The sequence below is a fragment of the Natrix helvetica genome, assembly GCF_964273705.1.
Source record: "Natrix helvetica genome assembly, chromosome: 1".
Taxonomy (NCBI): Eukaryota; Metazoa; Chordata; class Lepidosauria; order Squamata; family Natricidae; genus Natrix; species Natrix helvetica.
In genome coordinates, this window is record NC_138548.1 from 111101200 (window position 1) to 111116178 (window position 14979).

Consider the following 14979-nt stretch of genomic DNA (forward strand, 5'->3'; position numbering starts at 1 on the left):
TCTACCACAGAGATCAGCATTCTAGTTTTAGTAGGCAAACAGCAGAACAGCAAAATATACATGCAAGATTCAAAATGAAATTCTCATTCACCCTGAAATAATTCCTGGATGATAAGGTAAAAATGTCTCTAAACTAAAAATTGTGCTAACATTTTTTGTCCTTGACTCAAGCATCTCACAGCAGATTCCTCAATGCACTAAATTCTTGGCTTCACCACAATGGGCCCTCAAAGCCAACAAGGCAGAGCCATTTGTCTGGATGATATATGGATCTTCTCCCTGCAGGATATCGTAAGGGAAATACTGAGTCCGCAATCAGAACAAATATTTAGTGGGTGCTTTTCTGAAGACTAAAATTTTCTGTTTGGTCGCATGTGAGGCAGCATGGATTGCTACAGGTAGATATACAAGGTAATACAACTTACAGCCTCCTTAACAAAGAACTGAATTGTCTATGAGGTCAAAATAATAGGTCAGAACAAAAGGATCAATGGCATTAACTCTAGAAAATGAATATAATTCTCACTGGGATTTCTGACTATATCATAGAATCAAAGAATGGAAGGATAAGAAGATATATTGGTGATCGTCTATTCCAAAAGTTTTCTAGGCAGGAATCCACCGCTACAACATTCCCAATAAATGGTCATCAAGTCTATTTAATCATTTCCAGTAAGGAAAGTCCTTTACCTTCTGAAAGAATTTGTTCCCCTGCTGAACAGCTCTTGTTGGGAATTAGTTTCCCGATTCTCACCCCAAATCTTCTTCCTTATAATTGTTTAAATTATAATTTAAATTTAAATATTGTTTAAATTATAATTTAAAGCTATTTTCTGGAAACCACACTCAATAATTCTGCCCTGCCAATGGTCCATATAGACCAGTGGTGGGCAACCTTTTTTTTCAACTGAGCCAAATCTCGCCAAAACCACGATTGAAATTTATTTTGAGAGCCACATTTTTAAAACCGAAAATATATAGGATGGTACACTGTTTTTAGTTTCAATAAACTCTGGCATTTGAAGCACGCAAGTCTTAAAGCTGTCAAGTTACAAGATCCTTGCATCCCTAACCCTTTAGGAAAAAAAACCCAAGGGCTCTTCAAACCCGACAGCTTTAAGACTTGTGGACTTCAACTCCCAGAATTCCTCCTCCAGTCATGTTGGCTCAGAAACTCTGGCATTGAAGCATGCAAGTCTTAAAGCTGTCAAGTTGCAAGACCCTCGCACCCCCAACCCTTTAGAAAAAAAACCCAGGGTCTTCAAACCTGACAGCTTGAAGACTTGTGGACTTCAACTCCCAGAATTCTGAGAATTGAAGTCCACCAAGGGCATCAATCATATTAGCCCAGGGATCTGCAAAATTGGCTCTTAAGACTAGTGGACTTCAACTCCCAGAATTCTGAGATCACGCGGCGTGATCGGCTAATTTGCTACTGCCCGCCTGGCTCCCCGGTTAGATTTTTGCTGGGAGGGGGCGGGGGGGGAAAGCTCCTTAGCCTCCGTTTCTTTTTCTGCCTCCTCGCTTCTCGTCCCCGCCCGACTTCAGGATCCTCCCTAATCATTGTAAAGAAAAAGGGAAAAGAAAAGAAAAAAGGTCGAAAAGAAAAAAGGGAAAGGGGCGCTTGTTTTGAAGTGCGGAGGGAGAGGAGGGAGGGGAGCGCGCGCCCAGCACACAGAAGAGCCGCATTAAAATGTGTAAAGAGCCACATGTGGCTCGCGAGCCGCGGCTTGCCGACCACTGATATAGACCCTCTTCAAGTACCTGAAGACAGCAATAATGTCTCCCTGCAGTCTTCTCTTCTTCAGCCTGAACATACCCAATTCCTCCAACTCTCTAGCTTTTTATTTGATTCTGAGACAATACTTCTGTTGATGCAATATATGAGTGCATTACATTTTTTTTGCAGCTGCATCACTCTGTTGGCTCATGTTTAATTTGTAACTCATCAAGGCACCCAGTTCTTTTTTATATGTATTGCTGCCCAATATGGTTCCCCAAAACCTATACTTTTACCTTTGATTTTTCCTATTGAAATGGAGAATTTTGCATTTGTCCCTCCATTTTGCTAATTTCCGCAATATTTCAGTCTACCAAAGGCCTCCTGATTCATGTTATGCCCTGTCTTTCTATTATCTGTTAAGATGGCAATATACTGAGCAGGTTTCTTTCTCTCCCTGCATGAGCTGTTAAAAATAGTATTTTAAACTGTCTGTCCAAACCAGTTGGAAAGTAGAAATATTACTTGAACCATCTTTTATTGCATTTGGAATTTTTGGGAGATAAATTGCCTAACAAGAAAAAGAAACAAGTTTATTCTCTCCACAGTGGGCAGACAGTAATCCAGAGCTAGAAAGTGTGTTTTTAATTTAGAAAGTACATGTTCCTTAAGATCTAGGACTCTGGTTGATAGCCAATTAAAATGTTAATTGTACAGAGAGTGATTCTGATTCCAAATATACCTTCTGTTATTGAAATATGAGAGATCTCCAATATTGAACTTTTAACTCTAACAGTTTATCAACAGTTTGCACAGTATGCTCCAAAGTAGAAATTTTAGAAAATACATGTTTTTTTTCATGTATGGTGGACTTGTAACAAGGTTAAAGCTTTTTGGATAAAAATATGGTGGGTTATGCAGAATGTATTTAAGAAAAGAATACAATTCACTCCACAAATGTTTTTATTGGGTATAGTTAAGGATTTTACCAAAGGGGAAACAAAATTGGCCTTGTATATGGTTACAGCAGCTAGGTTGTTGATTGTGCAACATTGGAAAAAAGATTTTTTGCCGACAATTGATCAATGGATTCAGAAGGTGGCGGGGTTCGCTGAAATGGCAAAAATTTCAGCTTTCTTAAAAGCTCAGAAACAGGAGGATTACACACAGGAATGGGCAAAATGGATTGATTATATACAGAATAAATACCAGACTAGGAGTTATTATCTAGCCTTTAGGTAAGAATGTTTAGACCGATAGATGATCAGAGTAAATAGTATATGGGATGTTTGGAATTGTTAGAGTGGTATACAGCGGAAGTCAGGGGGGTGGGTTTGTGTGGGAGGTGGGGGAGGGTTAGGGTGGAGGGTGGGGCAATATATATGTATGAATAAATTAGAAGATGGGACTAATGAAACATTGTTAGGCTAGGAGAAATTTATATTAAGAGTTATAGATGTTAAATTAGCTTAGAAAATGATCAATGTGTTATTATTAATTTAAGAGTAATTTATATAGTGTTTGTTGGGAGGAGAGGGGTTATGAGTAATCTATTTTAAGATGGGGGGAGGGGAGGGGGTAAAGTGTTTGGTATAATATTTGAATGTGAATTTTTGCGGGGGGGGGGTTGGGGGGGTATAGCATTTGTATGAGATTTATATTGTGTGGAGGGGGGGTGAAAAGGGGGAAAATTTGTTTGTACAAAACTCTTTTAATAAAAAAAAAGAAAAAAAAAGAAAATACATGTGAAGATTTGCAAAAGTTTGTTTAGGAGCAGGGAAGGGATTGGCTCTTCAGAATTCCTCTGTGGATTAAGAAGGCAAGGATCACCCATATTCAGTTCTAAAACAGATTATCCCTTTAAAGGGGTTGCAAATCAGCATTCTCCAGCAGGTTTGAGAGGTCTGGGAATTGGCGTCTTATCCATTTTGCCAACTGAGTTTGTCTATTTCTTCTCTTAATTATTTATTACAGAAATTGTTTATTACAGATTTCTTAGAAGTTAAGAACTTTCTGAAGACAAGCTGTATTGATGGGACTAAAGATCAAGCTTTTTCAATATGAAGGAAAATTTATAAAGTGAATCTTTGTTTAAGCATTAAAAAGATATGTGGTTTCTGATAGCTCTTAGTGGGATTTCTTTTTGATCAGGATTGTATGACAAGGATTTAATGATTTGTTTATAAGTGGGGAGAGATTTCTTCTGCTTTATTTCTTAACATAAGCTTGGATTGTAAAATAGTTTTTTAAATTAAGATTAAAATATGTATGGTAATATTTCTGGTAGCTCTTAATAGGGTTTTTTTGCTGATTAGGGTTGAATGTTTTTTGCAATCTGACTATTGATAAAGGTTGAGTTATGGGAAGAAAATACTTTAAAAAAACTTTGATTATTAAATAAGGTGCTAAGTTAGCCAAATTGTTCATAATTGTCTAAAGAGAGGGATTATTATCTACTTCTATCATCTATCTATCTATCTATCTATCTATCTATCTATCTATCTATCTATCATCTATCTATCTATCTATCTATCTATCTATCATCCATTTTTCTATTTTCTTTCTGTTCCACTTTTTCTTTTTCCTTAGTTTGCATTAATTTTTTTCTTGGTATTTGTAAACATTAAGAATAATTAAAGTCCTTGCTTGTGGGCAAATGGTATTTCTTGCAGATATTCCAATGCATCAAGAAGAAACTACTCTGGAACTTTAGAATTCAAAAAGACAAGCATCTGGGACATAACACCCCAGACAATTCTTGATAAGAGAAGCAAAACTGTTTGGATAGTGGATGTTGTAGTATATGGAGACAGCACAATATAAGCAAAAGAACTGGAGAAAATCCCAAAATACAAAAACCTAGAAATAGAACAACTGTGGGAATAAAAAGCAAAGATAGTTGCCTTGGGGACAATCCCAAAACAACTGAAGCACTGGTTGAGCATCATTAGCATTGTCAAAATCACCATCATGTCATTTGCAAAAGGCAGCTTTATTTGGAAGAGCTTGAATCTTATAATGATAACTTTTAACTCCATTAAACAACTTCTGCCCATCTCAGGTCTTTGGGACTCCATGGCTGGATTATAACTCCAAATCCAGTCAAAACATCTGGCTGACCGTGCAACTAATCATAATAATTCTAATCATAGCTGCTGAGGAATAAGCGTACGCCAATTTTTGTCAAGTTAGATTTTTATATAAAAAAAGATAAAACCGCGTATTACATATAATTTCTCTGTAGTGTCCCCCCTTCTGCAACTTGCTCTAAATCGCGCCTGCCGGGGAAAAAAACCGCACATCCGCGTGCAACTCAGCGGCTGTCCCTCGGTTTCTCTTCTTCCAGCAGCCGTCGGTCTCGCTCATCTCTCCTTTTAAAAGCGGCTCGGACCAGGACTCCATTTCCCATCTTTCCTCAGGCGCCCTGTCCCTTCCGCGTTGCCGTAGCCGGGCGTGGGAGAGAGGGGAGGGGAGGGGAAAATGTTGGAGGAAAGGCTGTGTGTTTACTTCCGGCCACCCTGAGAGCCGAGGGTGTGTGTTGCTCGCTTACTTCGGCTGGTTGGCTGAAGGGAACCCGGCGGGCGCTGCCTTGGGGGCGGGAACCCAGCGGAGCCGCCCGGAGGCGGGGGGCGGGGGGGGGGAGAAATAAAAAAAATAACGGCGGTTTCGGACGGCGGCAGCAGCAGCAGCAGCGACGTGAAGGAGGAGAGCGGAGGAGTCAGGCGGGACGAGGTCCGCGTTGGGACCGGCACCCATGAGTCACCCCCGAGGCCATTGCGGACGGTGAAGCGAGCTCAGCAGGCAGGCAGGCAGGCAGGCAAGCAGGCAGGCAAGGACGTAGCCGGACCCGCCGCCTGCTCTCTCGCTCGCCCGCCCGGCCCACAGCACCGCAGCGGCGCCTTGCAGGAGGCGGCGGTGGCGTCATGGACTGGCTCATGGGGTGAGTAGTAGCGCTGAGTGGGGTGGTTGCTTTTAGGGCAGGCGCTGCTTCCAGTTCGGTGGTTCTGCCCCCCCACTTCTCCTCCTCCTCCTCGAGGGATGCCCCTGCTCGCCCAAGTCTTCTCCTCCTCTTCCTCTCCTGGACTGTGGGAAGACGCCGGGTCAGCTAGGCGCGCCGAAAGTTGGAAGTTTGTTCTTGAGTCGTGTGTGGCCGATAACTTCTTTCTTTCCCCCCTTCGGCTTCTTTTACTCCCTCTCCCCAATCTCGTCTCTCCGTTTAAAATCGTAGTGGCTTTTGAAAAGAAAAAGGGGGGGAAACAAATGGAAGAAGACGAAAGGTGGTTCCATCCTGTAGGGTAGATGCAAATATTTGCACGGAATCGAAAGTCCCTAAAACAAGAATGAAAGTTGACTGTGGTTAATAAAGCACACGGCCGTGAAATGTTGTGTGAGAACTTCTGAGTTTGGGGATTCTTTTTTTTTCTTTGCTGTGCATCCTTTAGAGCAGTGGTGCCCAACCTTTTTTTTTTGTGGCCATGCCCCACCTAAGCATCCTTAAAATCCTGATGTGTCCCCCCCCCCCCCCCATATAATTCTTACTTTACTCAAAAAGTGAACTCTGCTCACGTGGAGGAAGCCTGAAAGGACTTTAGCTTGGTTTAAACAAGGTTCAAATTGCCTCCATTAAAAAAACAAATTGCTCCCCTTGTGGGGCGTGGGCGCCACGTTGGGAACCACTGCTTTAGAGAGCACCTTAAGGCTTTTTGAGCTTGTAAAGAAATAAAAGAAGGGGACAGTGCTCCAGTCTTGGGGAACTTGGGGGAGGGAATTGGTTTGTTTGTATTTTTTTCTTTTTAGCAAATTTTACCTAAGTAGGACGGTGTGGTTATCATAGACACCTTAAACATGACCTGGCAGCAGATTTCCAGGGAAGAATTGCCAAGCGGTGAGAACGTGGGCAAGAGCCCCAAAGGGTGTGGTGCGGGTGAAATGCACAGTGCTTACTTTAACCTGAGTAATAAATGGCTTCCTGTGATGGCTAGTGCATTTAAAGTTTTCTGAGCAGTGATAATGATATTTGATCAGATACCATTAACCTACCATTTTCTCAATTGAAAATACAAAGCATTACAACACTTGCTTCCGGATCCTGTGTTGCTAGAGGACAAGGGGTCCAAGAGAAGTAGTAATACTAGTTGAGAATGAAATATGCTATAACAACAGACTACTGACTGCTGATGCTTTTAAAAAATAGCTTTTAAGAACTAGATGCAATACATGGAAAGAGTAGAAAGGGAAATATTTTTTAAAATTAATGGAGCAATGTATTTCAACCTGCCAGCTGTCCAGAATATTATTCTTCAATTGGGTTATTAGAAGGAATTTAATACACAAATGTTCCAAAGGTGTTTTTTCCAAGAGACAACTGGACCTTCTGTTTTTTTCTTTGAAGATGTTTCACTTCTCATCCAATAAGCTTTTTGGATGAGAAGTGAAACATCTTCAAAGAAAAAAACCAGAAAGTCCAGTTGCCTCTTGGAAAAAGCATCTTTGGGACAAGCATGACCTGGATGACTGAGAATCTCCATAGACATTTAGTTAATACACAAATATTGCCTCAATCTATTGATATTGTAATAATTTGGATTTAAAGTATATCAGTCTCAGCCCATTTTTGTCACTTTAGGTTTCTGTCTTTGCTGTTGCACTTTAACCCACAATTTAAATGCATGTTTGCATGTTGAAAGGTTGAAGAGAAGACCTTGGCAGAGGTTAAAATCAAACATTGCCTACTGAAAAGGCGAGCTCAGTGTATTGGGATTGTAATACTCTATTACACAGAAGACAAAAAGTAGACCAACTTCCTATTACTTTAAAGTTGATTGTCTTTGGAGATGGTATGCTGGCTTGATTAAGTCCATTTATTTACAGTAATTGTCCGTACATTCTTGATTTCTATGATTTATAAATATTAGTGCTACCAAATGCATTTACTAGGTAAGATGTTCTTCAAAAGCTCTTTAGGTTTATTCAATAATTTGATCCTCTGCTACTCATCATGGCCTAATGACACATTTTAGAGACATTTACAAGTTTTCTGCAATTCTAGATCTAACTAGGGGAGAAAACATTCTTGTATGTTATAGTAAGTAAGAAAAAAGTATTATCCTGTTATGTAGGAAATTGGCTGTTGATCAACTGAGTTGTTGCCCTTATATTTAACAGTAACTGATCGGATACTATGTTGTTGAAATGCTGGCAACACCAATATTTTCTTCTTGTAGTCAATTTGTCAAATTCATCATCCTTACATTATTCAAAAACCATTCGCTCCTTAGATGCATGAGCATTTCATATTCTTGAAGCCTGTTTAAATGTATTTCTCTAATAACTCAAAAGAGTATCTGATTTTTGCTGATAGTAAATGATACATTTTAATATTTACCTGTATTGTCTGCTTTTTAAAGTTTTATTTCTACTTACTATGATTTCTGCTTGGGTTGTTTTGGTTTTGAAGGAAAATAATAGAAGTTACATTTACTTTTTAAAGAACATATAATTTCTTAAAAGAAACAAGTTACCCAAACAAATCTTATCTGCAATGTTAAATTTAGTTATCTTTTTCAAGAGAAAGGAAACTTGTGAAATTTCTAATTTTCCTCTCATGTTATTGTATGTTAATATCTTTAAGATGCATCTTTACTGGAACATATTTGGTGTTAACTTCCAAAAGCATTTATTTTTATAGCTGACTTAGTACATCTTTCTGTCAATCCTAAATATAATATTGGAATGTTTTATAATTTCATTTCATAAATGCCTATGGTAGTATTAGGCCTTCAGTAACAAGAATGGATTAATTTTATAACCAGGAGTACTTGTTTCTTATTTTTGGTTTTCATTGTTCCAAGTTGATCTTAGGAACTCTATGCCTTTTGAACTTGTGTTGAAATTCTCTGGATCCCAGATACCTAATTTTTAGATTTAATGCTTCTAGACTTTATAAACATAATTAAAAGTATCTACTTCCTTCTCTTGTCTTGAATTTTTTGTGCCTTTCCTCTTTAGCAATAAACATAAAATGTGAAATAGTATCAGGAATAGAATGTGTATAGGAGAGAATGAAATGAAGTTTTCAAACACTTGTGATAGTGCCTCTAATCTCCTAATAATTAGAGTGTACTCTACATAAAATCTAAGAATGAGAAGATCAAACCTTATTGACATTATATACCAAGTGTATTTTGCATTGTTCAGAAATATTTTGTATATATACTTAAGAAATAATTTATTAATAGATAATATGATAGCTAAGCCGCAGCTTCCATAAGGTCCTTTAAGGATATCAGCTATTGAAAATATCATAATGTAACAATCAAAATTTCTTCTCATTGTACAAGATAAATATCCTATAATTTGCTGCTGAACAGTCCGTTAAGATTACTGACTATATGGGCAAATCCAATTGCACCACATATAGTAGTACACTGTGCAGTAAATTTTGCCTTTTAAACCAAGTAACTTTTAATGATACTACTTTGCATAGAAAATATAATGTGCAGCTTTAATTAATACCCAGAAGTGCATCTTTTTTGAATTTCATTTTGATAGAATTTGTAAATTTTTTGCACACACATAAAAAATATTTCTCTGAAAGGTGGCTAGTTTGTTGCTTTTTTAATTGTAAAGTCATAAATATGCCTACTGGGAAACAATTATAAAAAAGCACAACTGCTAAATAAATCTGTGCTTCTGAATATGACAGAAGTATGATTAGACCATCATAGGATCTGCTGCAATGTAAGAGAAGCAAGTATCCTTTTTTGAAATATTTTAAATACAATTAGCCTAAGAGTATGGGTTGTCAGTCCTCTGGGACAGATTTGGGGGTGCCTGAGGTAGTGACTTAATGGAAAGGAAAAATTGATCTGCCAGTAGTATCCATTTCACGGACAAACAGTACAACCATAACATTTGGGTTATGGATTATATTAGTTCATTTAGACAGTCCCAAAGGCAGTTGTTAGGAAATAGGTTCATTTCTAGATTAACATTGCCATTCTGTGAAAGTTTATCTAGCATACTTTTTTTAGCAGTTATTAGCAACATAGTTTAGAAACCTTCACACAAAGCACAAAAATGGCAGCTAGGTTTAAGAGGCATATCATTAAGCACTGTTTAGTTACCAAGGCTACTAGTCATTGATAAACTCTGTCCATTAATTTCTTTGACTTGGAACCTTTAACATACCTTTATCACAGCAAATTTCCATATACTAATTAATTGCACATTATGCAGAGTGCTTTTTTTCCTTACCTTAATATATAATTAATCTGTAACATGTTCAATTAGTCTATAATTTTTTTTATAAAGAAAAGAAATAACTATATCACAAATAATAGAAATTGTTCTAACAAAGCTGATATCTCCTTGACAGTAGCAAATTAAGCAACAGTTAATATTAAAAGATTTTCTGGGTTCTTTTTTTTGCTTTTGCTTTTATCAGTCATTCATTTCAAAAAAGGAAAGTAAACTATGGGGCCAATGTGCAAATTGAAGAAATAGTATGTTACAATTTGTAATACAAATATTAAAATCCATAGCTGTATTGTCTTACAATATTGCTATTATCTTTGCTGTACTTCAGTTATACTGTGTTATGCTCTGCTATAGTTGGGGTGAAATTGCTTGCAGGAGGTGCAGACTTTCTCTTTCATTCTGCAGCTTATGGATTCTCAAGTACATTTTGAAAGTGTTTTAGGATCTAAAGAGATAATAATCAATCCTTCCCCAGCTTTGTCAGTGAAAACTGCTTTAATGGAATTGAACACTTAGCTTGTATTTTTTGCACGAATTGCATCATTTAAATAGTGCATAGCTGACTGATAAAATTTGATTAGTTTCCTTCATATTTACTGGTAATTAAGTTCTTCGTTTTTTCCTTCTTTTTTTAAAAAAAACTTTTTAAGTTAAAAAAAAGGATGACTTAGAGTCCTAAAACAGGTTTTCCATTCACACTTATATTTAATTTTATAGCACTGTTCTGTCTGTTCTTGAACAATCTGATATTTCTTGCATTGTTCATCAGACTGGGAATAATTTACAGCTGCTGCCTCTTTACACCACTTTGTTCTAAGATAGTCATTTATCTTTAGCATTTTTTCTAGTTCTAAATATGCCTCAGGGCATCAATTTCTAGCAGGAGCAGGGAAGCAACATGTAATCCTATGTCTTGAACTGAATTATTTTGGTTTCATTTCAAAAATTTTCAAGTAATAAAAACAAGTTCAGACAATAAAAGTAGAACTCATGTCATAAATTTCCATTTTGTAAGTTGCAATGTGCGATCAGCAAAGATCCAGTCATTACCTCTAATGAGGAAGCTTTTAGCATGTGGAATATAGCAACCATTTTCTTGTTTTACCCCTCAGAAATTGTGGATTTTTTTTCTGTGTCACTAGCTTGTCCCAAATTAATATGCTTAATGACATTGATCAGCCCAAATCAATCTACTGCAGGATGAAGACCACCTCATTGAAGGTTGTGAATCATAATCTACTCTGATCCAGCATGCTTTACCTATTTTTGACTTCTTACTTTAGGGCTGAGAGAGGTTGACTAGCCCAGAGTCCCCAATCTGATTTCCATGCTGCGTGCAGTACCATCACTACGATACCTTATTGTTTCTCATTCTGGTACATAGGGGACCTGAACACCTGGAAATAGAAATAAACTCATACACACACACACACACACACACACACACACACACACACACACACAAATAAAGAGGAAGATCTTTGTCATCTTCCAGTTAACCCATAAATTGTTTATGGGCTATAGGGAGAAATGGTGGAATTGTAAATGATAACTCTAATTGCTAAATGCACCTAGGAATATTCTTACTGTGAGAACCTTCACAGTATATAAGTTTTCCTCCTTGATGACACCAGATCTTGTACACTTACTTATTTCTGCTGAAAATCTTAAAACCAGCTAGATTAATATAAGCATCTTGTTGAACCATCTCGAGTACTTACAGACTTTCTTTGAAAGGGATAGAAATAAGTCAAGTCTTAGTCCTTCAGCTCTAAGCAGAGGGAAAGGCATTACAATGGCGGTCCTAATTCTTGGTTTTTCTCCTGGAGAGAGAGAGCTACATAGTTCCTTTCTTTGCTCTTCATACACAGCTTTTGATTGATACCATTTCCCGCTCCCTAGCCTTGTTCATGAATAGGCCCTTATAAAGAAGCAGACTGTAGCTCATATGGAAGATTCCTTGGCTCAGAAGAACTGGTTGTCTATAAGAGATATTGCCTGTTTCTCTCATGGTAGGGCAGCTGTTGCCAGTATGGTTTGCCTCTTCAGTCCATGATCAATCTTCCTTCACATTCTCTCTTATTTTCATATCTTGGATTTTTCAAAATTTGCATGATGTAAAACCCTTTTTTAAAAACACATTTATAGTTTGGGATTGGTTGAAAAACTTCCCTGCCAATCTATCAACATTTTTCATTTGATTGGTACCAATTCGGGTCCATTATTTCAGGTAGGTACATTCTGAAACTGCATGAGATTACTGATTGATTGCTGGACTATATTTCTACCTGGCTTTAATCAGATCACTCTCAATGGCTTACAGGGCATATAAACAAAAGTCAAAACATCCTTGGTAAAGTTAAAGCCAGTCAGGAACAATCATAACAAGGGTAACAATAACCTCAGCCTCCTCCCTTCCCCCACCTAAGGGCACAAAAAGATAAAGAATAAAACAGGAAACAAAAAGTGAGTTGGCATCGGTTAGAAACTCAAGAAAAGGCCCCCTAAAAGAACTTTGTTTTGTAACAGTTTCCAGAAGACTGACAAAGAATACTGTGAATTTATTTTAGAAGATGTAAACTTTCTATAGCTATGGACTATGTTTTATAGTATTCTTTGAGTAACTATGATTGCAGTAGAGGGGGAAATGACATGAAAATAGCATTTAATCTTTCAGTTAAACTTGGTACACTGTTTGTTACTATTAATATTAACCTTTTAACAACTATATGAACACTTCTACACACAGCAGAGAAAATGCACATTTGGGAAAAATCTTCTACTTGCGGAAGAAGGCCTTCATCCCGCAGTGGATAGACAATGGGTAAAATGATGATGGTGGTGAGAAAACAATGTGTAATATTGCTGTAATATCATGCTGTAATATTGCATGATTGTTTTCTTCTAACAGTATAGTTGTGTACAAATGTGTAGAATTTTTTACTATTCTGGAGCACAAATTCTTTAGTTAAATCAGATGGAGCACTTCTAAAACAACAAAATAGTGCAGGTTAAAAAAAAACAAATTCTCACCAATCTATATGTTCTCAGTCTGAATAGAGAGATGAAAACTTCTAGCCCTGCTGAATTTTAGCAACGTGATCATAAATGGCAGGAAATCACAAGTAGTCCTCCACTTTTAACATTGGTAGAAACTGGTAGAAAACTATAGGAAAATGTGATCAGGTGACTGCACAACACTGCAAAGTAATTGTAAATGCCGGACAGTTGCCAAATACCAAAATTTCAGTCCCATGACTATGAGAGCAGGATGATGGTCATAACTTCTAATTTAAATCATAACTGGATTTTATGAAGGGTGTTGTTAATTTGAACCATTGTTAAGTAAACAGTTGTAAGTCGAGGACTTCCTTTACAAATTGTAGGCTATCTTCTCCTTAGCTACCCATTTGGATTGATTTACAATGTATTTTGTACATGTGCACTTATCGGTGTATGTTTTATGTCTGTGATAAGAAATCCATAGGAGACTTTCTGAATATAATGGAGATAAACCTATTGTGGCTATCAAAATAATGTATGTGGAACATCATGTGTGGGATGTGGGCACTTCATGCCGTATATTTTTAATACAAAGAGTTGTATATCGGGATGCCATAGTCAATATAGATTCCATATTAATGTCCTTTAGATTTGATTGTAAGCAAGGAGGTTTTCAGATTCAGTACACTTAAAATACTGAACAATATTATAGATATAATTCATATTCTGTGTATAATCATTACATTGGGCAACAAAGATTTTGCTTCCTGAACATTTTTGGGGATATCTTACAGATTTTTGGCTGTTAATTATGAAAATAACCTGTAATTTAACATACCATATATCATTTTATGGAAATCTTCTGTTTTTACACAATGCTAATATATAAAATCTTTAGTATCTGTTGGCTATGCTGCACACCTGAAGGAAACATATGAAAACATGGAACTGTTATTGAAGTACACATAGTAACCAAGTATAACTGGAATAACTGTGGAGATCTAAAGGTAGTGGCAGTGCTGGTTGGAATGCAGCTCAGATATGCCAACTACTGTTGTTACATATGGGAATAGGACAGCTGTGCAAGAGTGTCACATTGCATTAAAAAGAAATGGACACTCTGAAAGAATTTGGTTTCAGGACAGAAAAGCATGGCACATGAACCTCTTGTTGATCCAGCAAGGATATTTGTCTCACATAAAGCTCGGACTGATGAAAAACTTTGTAGAAGCGATGAACAAGGAAGGTGAAGGTTTTTATTACCATCTGAGAGAGATCTTTCAAAAAATAACTGATGCCAAGTTTAAGGAAGGCATTTTTGTTGGTCTACAGATCAGATACATTATCAATGATGAACAATTCAAAGATCTGTCAGTGGGGCCATAGAAAATAACCAGGAAAGCATTCAGGGATGCCATTGAGAATTTTCTTAGCAATTACAGACCATCAAATTACATTCAACTGGTAATATACAAGGCTGTGAAGTGCACACATTTTCTGCATTCATAGTTGGGCTTAATTCCTGCCAATGTAGGTGCAGTCAGTGATAAATATGGTGAAAGTTTTCCCCAGGACCTTGCCACAATGGAAAAAAAGAATCAGGACAATTGGAATCCATCAATGCTGCCTGACTGTTGTTGAACATTGCAGCGAGATGCATTGGACTCAGTGCAAATGAAAATCAGCAACAAAACACTTTTAGCCCTGTTAAACTCATGTAGCATGTCAGAAACATCTTGTAATTAAAATACATTGTAGTCATTAAAATTAATTTCATATTTCTTAAGATTCCTATGTGATATAGTCATTCTGAAATTATATTTGTGTTCAATTTGAAGGGGTCCATCATAATCCCAAAAATCGTTCAGGGAGCCAAACTTTTGGATAATTTTTTTTAATCCAGTGTTGTTATTTGAGCCGTGGTGGCACAGTGGTTAGAATGCAGTACTGGAGGTTACTTCTGCTGACTGCCAGTTGTCAGCAGTTCGATTCTCACT

The 14979-nt window shown here is 37.2% G+C and overlaps 1 protein-coding gene across 1 annotated transcript in view; it reads left to right on the forward strand.

Moving 5' to 3' along the window:
• Positions 1–5274: 5274 nt before the first annotated feature.
• MOB2 (MOB kinase activator 2) overlaps positions 5275–14979 on the forward strand; it is a 120213-nt gene continuing 110508 nt past the window's right edge. Inside the window, exon 1 of the mRNA XM_081934783.1 lies at positions 5275–5660. Within this exon, the coding sequence (XP_081790909.1) occupies positions 5644–5660 (17 nt within the window). The 5' untranslated portion in view covers positions 5275–5643. The remainder of the gene's footprint in view (positions 5661–14979) is intronic.